Source organism: Peromyscus leucopus, chromosome 7 (genome assembly GCF_004664715.2).
Source record: "Peromyscus leucopus breed LL Stock chromosome 7, UCI_PerLeu_2.1, whole genome shotgun sequence".
Lineage (NCBI taxonomy): Eukaryota > Metazoa > Chordata > Mammalia > Rodentia > Cricetidae > Peromyscus > Peromyscus leucopus.
This window is the reverse complement of record NC_051069.1, coordinates 34398861-34409941: the sequence shown is the minus strand read 5'-3', so window position 1 is coordinate 34409941 and position 11081 is coordinate 34398861. Positions and strand designations below refer to the sequence as shown.

Below are 11081 nucleotides of genomic sequence, written 5' to 3'. Positions count from 1 at the left end.
TCTCTTGAAACTTTGAACACTTTGTACTGTCTTTTCAAGGATTCTCTTTTGGGAATTTCATTGAGTCTTAGAATTGCATAATATGAAATGAAGAGGCACTCATGAGATCCTTGGAATTCAATGTCAAGCTACTTCACAAGACCAAAGACAAGGCACTAAATGGAAACGCTATGTCTTCTCTTCAGTTACATTCATGAAGAGAGATTATACATGGCTGAGTCCATAGGATTAGAAATCAAGCAGTGCATGATAAATTGATGAATTGCAACACAATTCAAATGAGAAACATAGTTAAGTCTGTAGATACAATTTTCAGCAAGTTAAAATAATTAAGAATGGGTGCCTGCTTAAATTTTCTACAAATAAAAGAACATTTTACATTATAATTACCACTATCTCTATATACATTCAAAACTAAAACAGCAAGCTTATATAGAGAAAATACATGTTGAATAATCTCCATTTAAGAGAACGTTACAATTAATAAATGTTTCAAAGCAATTGTAAAATGTACCTTTATTAAGGAGGATCTTAAAAGTGTCATTGCAGGCAGTTATGTGCCGAGTTGAAAATGAAAACTTGGTTCAGATTGATTTTGTCAACCTGGATCACACTCAGGAAGATCATTGTCAACATATTTAAAACATGGTAAAATTTGGGATGGAGCTTCCAGCCACAAACATTCCAATTCCAGGTGCACAATAAAGCTTAAAGTGTGATTAATAGAAATTCCTTTACAATGTACCCGTGACTGTGAGGGTGGGTTCTATAGTTAAAGGGCATAGAATCTAGTGTGACCTTTAGCCAAGATAGCATAGAGGTCAGCAAGCTATAAAATACATATAACATCCTCCCTAAAAATTGTTTCTATTAACTGAAAGAGAGAGAAGAGTCTGGGATAAACAATTCTTGCTATTGTGTGTCGTCTGCCTCTATAGCAAAAGGTAGATGAGTTCTGCCTCCACAAATAGCCAAAAGGTCACCCAGTCATTAACAATATCCAACGACAGCCTATCAAAAAGAATACAACTATTTTAACTCCTCTACTGTGGAGAGGCCCCTGGATGTTTAAGATTTATTTCTAGTTTTCCTAGTAATTTGTGATGCCAGAACCATCACACAATTTATCATTTATAGATGCTGTAGATATATCAACAAAGATGTTAAGGAAAAATGAGGATACCAGCATAAAGAAATTTCAACTTACCTCATCATGAGAGAAAAGCTTTTATGTCATTCCTTTCTGCTTGCTGTTTTATAGGGATCTGTCCATCTCTGGGGGTTTCAAACCTTCAATTCTAAAAGGACACAACACAAAATTAATTTTCATATACCCTGAAATCACCATTAATCTGTTATAATTTATCAAGTACCACTTAATCATTTGAGGTGCTATCTTTTTATCACACCTAACCTCAAATAAGACATCAGAAATTTTGCATACTTCACTAGCATGACATACTTGGCTATGACAAGGTAAAGGCTTTCTCAATCTCTTCTCAAAGGCACAGACACAGATATAAAAAAGACATGAGATGATGGTGTTCACACGCTAGACCAGGATGTGTCTTTTGTTCCTTAGAGACTTGGCATTTAAGAAATGCATGCACTTCTCTGTAGGGACTGTACTTCTGTGCTTGAGCCAACATTGGAACCCCACTTCCCAACAACCTTCATATCTTAAGGGAAATCTATTGAGCAGCTTCCTTTTCTCATTGTTCCTCCATCCTTAATGGTGGCTTCCACAGATGCTATTCCCAATATTCCTTATTAATTTATCAATTTTTACCATGGAATGCACCAAAGTATCTAAGGTACTATTATCTATCCTCAGAATTCCCCAAGTCACTTTACAAAAATAATTTTTTGTTGTTGTGTTTTGTCTTCAGTGCTCAAGATCAGAAAGTCATTGATGCCAAGTGTGAGCTCTTCCATTGAGAAAAATCCATAGACACCCAAGTCATGTTTAAAATTTTGCATCATCACCAAGTCATTTCAATACTTACTGAGAATATGTGCTTGAGTTTCCAGTTTAGTTCTTACATGTAGCACTTTATTGATGAATTCAACAACATCTATACACACATTACAAAAAGTATGGAACGAAGCTATTTAAATAATTTATGAATTTTCACATAACAGGAAGTATAAAAAGATCACATCTTCAGTTGTGTTGTTGTGGTAATAAAAGAAAAAATCATAAAACTAGTTACAATAAATCCCTGCATAATGGAAAATAGTGAAATGTCAGCTATGAATATAAATTCTATTGGCTTTATGAAGGAGTCTTTTCTTGATTTATTTATCAGTCTTTTAAAATATCCTATGTCAAATCTATTTTTTCAACTCAAAGCAAAGATTAGCTTATTCCTTTCCCATAGATTATTAGACACAGGAGGGTATCTTTGGAATGAGGTAGATTACAGATATTTATTGGAACATGCATGGATGCCTATTGGTGAATGAATAAATGAGGTGAAGTGGTATTTATGAACACATTGAGCTTATTAAACTTCAGTAATAATGAACACTGTGTAATTAATATATGTCACAGCAAAGACAAAGTCTGTGAATTGTTACTGGAGTTAGGCATGGTGGTGTATGCCTATAACATCCTTACTTGGGAGGATGAGATGAGAAGATGAGGAGTTCAAATTGTTTTTGGCTACCTAACTTGAGGCCAACATAAGCTACATAATATCTTTCCTCAAAAAATTTTAAAAAATAAAAAACACAACAAAAAGAACAAGAGACATACTGATGCCACCAAAAGTAGTTATCCACAAGTAAATAAAGAGAATTATATCCTTACTTCCCATCCTGTAAAAAAAAAAAAAAAAAAAAAAACCAAGATGAATTGTATCAAAGATCTAAATTAAACACTTGAAAGCTTGAAGATAATAGACAAATATGAGGGGAAACCCAAGACAGACACGGACTCTAACAGGTATTTTTATTTTTTGAAATCATAATTACATTGTAAAACTCTTCCCTTTCCTCTTTCTGAACCCATTCATAAACTTCTCCATGTTTTCTTTCAAATTTAAGTTCTCCCTTTATATATAGGTCTTTAATTACATAGACAATGAAAATAAAAACTGACCAATAGGTTTGAATCAAATAAATGCTTCTCTATAGCAAGAGAAATACTTATAAAGAATAGGGGAGGTATGTTTGACAGCTTTCCTTCAACAGGAGATGAGTATTTGGAGTATATATGTCTTATATGTCAATTATGTCTTAGCCATTCTGACAGATGGAAATCAGTATGGCCACTTCACAGATAATTGGGAATTAATTGACCTCAAGATCCAATGATACTACTCTTCAGCATATACCCAAGGGATGTTCAATCATACCACAGAACACTTATCAACTATGTTCATATCAGCAATATTCATAATAGCCAGAACCTGGAAACAACCTAGATGCCCCTCAACTGGAGAATGCATAAAGAAAATGTGGTACATATACATAATGGAGTATTACTCAGCTGTAAAAACAATGACATCAAGAAATTTGTAGGCAAGTGGGTGGAACTAGAAAATATTATCTTTAGTGAGGTAACCCAGACTCAGAAAGACAAACATGAGTACTCACTCATAAGTGGATGTAAAGCGAAGATTACAACTCACAGCTCCAGAGAAGATAGGAAACAAGGAGGAACCTAAGAGGAGTGCATGGATTGCCCTAGGGAGGAGAAATAGATGAGATCTCCATGAGTAAACTAGGGATGAGGGGAGGGAAATAGAAAGGAGGGGATGGGGATGAGAACATAGGGAAACAGGATGGTCGAGCTAGGGGAGGAAAGGAGTGGGAGAGCAATGAAAGAGATAACTGGATAGATGGAGACATTATGGGTTAAGGGAGAAACCTGGTGCTAGGAAAATTCCCAGGAATCCATAAGAATGACCCCAGATTAAACTTCTAGCAATAGTGGAGAGGGTGCTGAACTGGCCTTTCCCAGTAATCAGATTGGTGAATAACTGTCATCATAGACCCTTCATCCAGTAAATGATGGAAGCAGATGCAGAGATCCATAACCAAGCACCAGACTGAGCTCCAGGTATCCAGTCAAAGATAAGGGAGAGGGGTTATATGAGCAACAGGGGTCAAGATTATGATGGGGAAATCTACAGAGACAACTGAATCAAGCTCATAAGAACTCATAGACTTTTTAAACTGCAACTGTAGAAACTACATGGGACCAGACTAAGCCCTCTACATACGGGAGACAGTTATATAGCTTGATCTGTTTGAGGGACCCTGGCAGTGGGATCAGGATCTATCCATGGTGGATGAGTTGGCTTTTGGAGCCCACTATCTACGGTGGGACACTTTGTTCAGCCTTGATGAAGGGGGGGGACTTGATCCTTCCTCAATTGAATGTACCAGGCTTACGCTTTTGGAGGAGGGCATGGAGCATAGATGGGTGTGGAGAGGGAGGAGAGAGGAAGGAAGGATGAAAGGGGGACGGTTCATATGTAAAATGAATTAAACATTTTTTAAATAAAAAAGAAATCAACTATGTTAATCACCAAAAGAAGTGAAAATGGCTAACATAAACACACACACACACTTCAACACCTATATTCTTGATGAAATCCAAATCCAATCTACATGATCTTCCAATTCATCTAACTCCCAATGGATATCATCAAGAAAAATAAATAACAAACAACAGCAAGATGGTTATCAAACTAACACATCTAAACTGCTGCAGGAAAGGTAACTGTGGAAATTAGAACAGTGATTATTCAAAAATAATTTTTTTAAAGAGCAACCACATTACTGGCTATTAAATAACTAAGGAAATCAGCCCTACCATATAACATTTATAGAGACACACCCATGATTATTACAGCACTATTCACAATAATAAATTCTGGAATTAGCATAGGATCTGATCAATGGGTAAAGGGCTAAAATGTAATATATATGAATGATGGGGGATTATTTAGCTAAAAGAATAAAGACATCATCTCTTTATATAAAGATGCATGTTAGCAGATATAAGCAAGAAACAGAAGAAAAGATACTGAAAGTTTTGTATCATATGTGGGATAAAACGATACAAAGATGCCAGGGATGTACTGAAAATAATGAGAAAAATATGTGGATATTTAAAGGAGGTGATGTTAACAAACTACTAAACATGAGTTCATTCAGATGTTACAATGAAACATTTTCCTGTATAATTAGTCTACATTAATGATAAGATTTAAGGATTACAAGTTCACTTAAACATCTAAAATAAAAGGTTTAAGATAGTAAAGTACATTTTCAAGGAAGATGACTGTCTCTGGAAAGTACCTGCAGGGTGTGTGTATATATATGCTTATGTTGCCTATTGTGCCTCTTCAAACAAAATAATTCTATCTTATCTAATTCACTGATAGTAACTAAAAGACTAATAAATTTACATGGAATAGCAACACCCTAAAAAGTTTACCAACAACACTCTGCAGTGCTTAAAACATGCCCCATATAAACTTACTGTGTTCTCAGGGAAGCAGTACCTTAGTCAATTCAGGAAAACATGTTAGCCAAAGAAATCATATGTAGAGGAAAATCCAAAGACTTTCCTAAGCACACTGAGCTCTTCTATGAGAAGAGAACATTTTGAAAAAAATCTCAAGAATCTGTGCCCTGAAGAAATGCCTCAGTAGTTAAGAGCTCTTGATGCTCCCGCAGAGAATTAGGGTTCCATTCCTAGTACCCACATCATGATTCACCACTATCTGTAACTCCAGTTTCAGGGCATCTAACATCCTCTCTGACCTCTGAAGACAATTCAGGAACATGATACACATGCCTACATGCAAATAAAACTCTCATACATGTGAAAAAAAGGAATGTCTTTTTTAAAATTTTATGTAAGAGATTTTCTAGTCGTTTTAAAGTGCCAAAATTTGATTAATTGTGTCATCAGAAGGTCAAATGGTCTCCTCAAAGTAAGAGGAAATTTAAAACATCTAAAATCAAACAAACAAGCAAAAATTTTACTTTGAACAAACATCCAAACACTTAAAATTGATTGAGCTGTAGATAAAAAAATCTAAAATAAAAATTGTTTATATCATTAAAGTTATCATATAACATAAGCAAATTGTCACTTGATATCAGATTATGAATTTTCTGGTAAAATATTTGGCCATTTCTCTCAGACAAAAATTCATTGTTGCGTTGCTAGGGGAAGTATTTTGTCACAGTTTATTTTGTATTAAATAGTACTTTCAAATTATTCTTGTCTCTCATCTTAGTCAGGAGTTTCCATTTTCTTAAATTCCACATACTGTTATGCCAAGATCTCGACCCCAAAGAGACCACTGAAGACCGTGGATGCCCAGAATGCAACAGCAAGATTTATTCTATAGACACAAGTCTAAACAGGGAACTCCTTCCTACACCCAGTACAGTGAGGCAGGGAGGAGTTGCTCTTTCTTTGTGAAGCTAGCTATTTAAAGGCAAAAACCACAAGCCCTTCAGGGAGGTTGGGGAGGGTAGGGGATTTTTCATGAGTGCAACTTGGATTGATTTATTTTTATTTTTGAAGATCTCTGTTCTCTTTTAATTGGGTAAGGGTATGTAACCTTTGAATTTACTGATTGGGGCTTACAATTATCATTTTGGGGGCAGTCTAGGACAAGTCCCAGGCTTTGTCCTTGAGCTGCCATGGGGGTTGGCTGGCCTACCACATACTGACTGTAGGGACTGTCTCAGTGGTCCAGGCTCTGTCTTTGAGCTGCCATGGTAGCTGGCTGGCCTAGCATGTATTGACTACGGGGAATGGCTCAGTGGTCTAGGCTCTGTCCTTGACTCATGCATATAACTCTAAGTAGGTGAGGGGTCCCAGACAGTAAACATCTGGCTGAACTTTTAGCAGTCAGAGTACGTGCAGAAAGGGAGCTACTGCAAGGACTATGTCTTTTGTTCATGGCCCTCCCAGAAACTGCTTGCTCATGTCTCAGCAAACTGAAATTGAGGCCTGATCTCTGAGAGAAGACTGAGCAGCCTGTTATGGCATCTGCTTGGTCCTTTCAATACCACTAATACATAAAACCAATCAAAGACAAGGATGATTTAGTTGTATATAAGCAGTACTGATCTGTATATTTTTTTCTTTATAATTTCATTTATTTGTGAACATAATTTGCATTTCATTTAGGTCTGGTGAAATTTTATCTAGCTTCTTTTATTTGAAATTACCTTTTATCTCCATTCTTGAAGACTATTTTGCTAGATTTACATTTAGGAGAGGGGCAGGTTGGGGGAGACTGGGGATAAGTGGGAGGAGGGAAGAGAGGGGAATCTGTGGTTGGTATGTAAAAATGAATAAAAAAATTCTTAAAAGAAAATATTAGAACTAGAAGATGGACGACCATTAAAGCAGTCATTAGACTTTTCCTCTTTTTTGTAAATTCTTCACATTAAATAGTATTAGTCAGTATAGTAATCATAAAATTCCCATATTCCTAAATATTTCTAGGACCCTCTATAAAAGAGAAGAGAAAAGAAGATGACATACCATTCGCCCATGCTTTTACTTCGCAAATTTCTTCCTTCCTTGAGTTTCAACTATGAATCATTGTTCTAACTGCTGGGGTTGTACTAGCTCTATTCCCCACATAAAAATGAGTCCACATTTTCAGTCATTCTCCATGTGCTGGGAGACTATATTCATCAGGGATTAGAAGTTCTGCCAAAGCTTTATGAAGTGTGGAGGGAAAGTGCACTCACTAAAGCTCTGTGCTGTATGTATATAATACGCAGATTCCTCATAAATTCTCCAGTTTTATCTTCAAAAAGTAAATATAACACACCTAACACAAGAAAGTCAAATTCATATTACTTACAGCTACAACGTATGTTGTATTCAATAGCCAGTTAATAAAAACACATGGATCATGAAGCACTGAGATTTCCAAGGGACACAGTGATGCCCAAAAAAGGGTAAAACACAATCTGATTCACATTTTATTACATAGATAAAGGATAGCCATCTTGTCACAGAATACATGGACAATGCAATATTACTTCATATGACCACTGACAGATCATTTGTTATTTTTAAGATACGTCCCATAATGATAAAGAGATTTAATCACTTACTACTACCTTAGCTAAAATGCTGAAAGAAGAGTTTGCCAATTATATAAAAATCAAAGGAAATTTATATTAAACAAAATATTCCAATATCCTACCAATGATCAGATTAAAAATAGACTAAAATGTGTTTTGTTTAATGATGCAGAAATTCTTAATAACATAGTTACAGGGATGAACATATCAATTTTTGATCAAAACAACCTCTTCATAAAGGTTTTTCTCAGGGCAACTTTAACATCTTTGTTCCTCAAGCTATAGATTAATGGGTTCATCATAGGAACCAATATGGTATAAAAAATGGAAGACCTTTTTCCCTCATCCATAGACCCAACTGAGGAGGGCTGAAGATACATAAATGCACCCGAACCAAAGAACAGAGAAACAGCAATTATGTGAGAGCTGCAGGTGCTAAAGGCTTTAGATCTGCCCTCAGTGGATCTCATTTGAAAAATGGTAGAGAGGATGAATCCATAAGAGGTAAAGATAATAACACTGGGCACAAAGATATATATCCCACCTACAAAAATAATCTCTATCCCATTGGCAAAAGTGTTGGTGCAGGAGAGCTGCAACAAAGGAAGCAGATCACAGAAATAGTGGTTGATGGTGTTTCTGTCACAAAAGGTCAGTCTAAGCATCCATCCAGTGAGGATCATGGCACCAGAAAATCCCATTATGTATGAACCAAGCATAAGATAGGAACACATCTTGGGAGACATTGCAGTGTTATACAAGAGTGGGTTGCAGATAGCCACATAACGGTCATAGGCCATTGATGTCAGAACACTGCATTCACTGAGAGCAAAAAAACAGAAGAAATATACCTGGGTCATACATCCCACGTAGGAGATAACATTCTTCCTTACTAAGAAATTCATCAGCATTTTGGGTGTAATAACAGAGGAATAACAGAGATCAATGAAAGACAAGTTTAAAAGGAAAAAGTACATGGGGGTATGAAGGTGAGAATTCAGCACGATTAAAGTTATCAAAGCTGCATTCCCCAGTGCTGTGGTTGTATATATTAGCAGAAAGAGTAAGAACAGGGGTAACTGGAGATCAGGGTCATTTGTCAATCCCTGTAGAATGAATTCAGTCACCAAAGAACTGTTTTCTAGACCCATTCTTCTTTAAGATAATCTGTAAACACACAAAAAATATTGTGACATTATAAGAACACAAAAAAAAATTCTGCCACAGCTTCTATCACACTTGTGAAGTACCTGGTGGAAATGCCTTACGTCTACCTATTTGAGTTCATGGAATTTGCTATCAACATGTAGAGTGATATTTTCCTAGGTTCGTGCATAAAGCTAAATGGAATAAAGTCAATGACCCACAGTCTAAAATGCCATGACCACTGCTGTCATTTGAAAGCAGGACTGCTCAGATGTCCAAATAAGAGGTGGCAAGACAAGTATGGGTTCCTCATCGCTCATATTCATCTTGTCATTGTTTCAGCCCTGGGCAGATATACGGAGAACCTGTGGCAATCTGGATTTACCCCATCCAAATACAAATGTGGTGGCATCAGGACCACCTACATCATTTCAAATATAAACTTTAGATTTTCCAGAGTTTAAGATAGTTAGACCTGTGCTTGCTGTGGGAAAGCATTAATCTAGAAGGATTTAAGAGACGTCCTTCAATAAATATGTAACTTACTGAATGTAACACTGTGTCCCTTTCCTCTACTAAATTTCTCAACACTCCATGCTGCCCTTTCCAGAATATTCCCCTGAGAATTCTTTTTATTCTTATAATTACATAATATAATATGAAAGAAATTTCATGAGGTTCTTGTACTTTGATGTGAAGCTACTTCACAAGGCAAATGCCCAAGACACTGAAGGGAAACAGTGCATTACCTTTCCTATGTGGGAAATATAAAACAGTTTCATTCATCAACAGAGGGTAGAGGATTCATGGCCGGGGCCCATAGGATTAAAAATCAAGTTCTGCTGGCTAAATCACAAAATGATTCAAATGAGAATCATAGTTAAGTCTGGATATCTAATTTCAACAAATTATTGAAGTTAAGAATGATGTGTGCTTTGATTTTCTAACAAAAAAAATTAAATTATCACTACCTGTGTATACATTCCTATGTAGGACAAAGACATGAATAAACTCCATTTTGGAGAACTTTATAACTAAAAAATGGGTCAAAATAGTTAATCATTTTGTCATTATAGATATTGTATCTAAACATGTTAAAGAAAAACCAAAACACCAGCATAAAGAAATTTCAACTTACCTCATCATGTAAGAAATGGTTTTATTTCATTCCTTTGCCCTTTTGTTGTGACAGGGCTCTAGAAATCTCTGAGGGTTTCAATCCTTTGTTTCTAACAGGACACAACACAAAGTTATTTTTCTTATACCATGAAATCTCCATTATTTTGTCTTAATTTATCAAATACCCCTTAATCATTTAAAGTGGTATCTTCTTTTTATCACACTTACCACCAGATGAAACACCAGAAATTTTGCATACTTCACTAACATGATATACTTGGTTATGAACAAGGTAGAGGCTTTCTCATTCTCCTCTCAGGGCACAGACACAGATATAAAAAAGACATGAGATAATGGAGTTCCCATGCTAGACCAGGATGTGTCTTTTGTTCCTTAGAGACTTGGCATTTAAGAAATGCTTGCACTTCTCTGTAGGGACTGTACTTCTGTGCTTGAGCCAACATTGAACCCCACCAACCAATAACCTTCATATCTTAAGGGAAATCTATTATGCAGCTTCCCTTTCTCATTGTTCCTCCATCCTTAATGGTGGCTTCCACAGATTCTATTCCCAGTATTCCTCATTATCTTATTATTTTTTAACCATGGAGTACACTAAAATATCTAAGGTATTATTTATCCTAAGAGTTCCGCAAATCACTTTACAAAAATAATTTATTGTTGCTGTGTTTTGTCTTCAGTGCCCAAGATCAATTTCAGGAAGTCCTTGATAC

The 11081-nt window shown here is 35.9% G+C and overlaps 1 protein-coding gene across 1 annotated transcript; it reads right to left on the bottom strand.

Moving 5' to 3' along the window:
• Positions 1-8300: 8300 nt before the first annotated feature.
• Positions 8301-9233, bottom strand: LOC114687627 (olfactory receptor 145-like). The gene has a single exon (XM_028862215.1). It carries the CDS (start codon positions 9231-9233, stop codon positions 8301-8303), a length of 933 nt encoding a protein of 310 aa, XP_028718048.1.
• Between the last annotated feature and the right edge of the window lie 1848 nt (positions 9234-11081).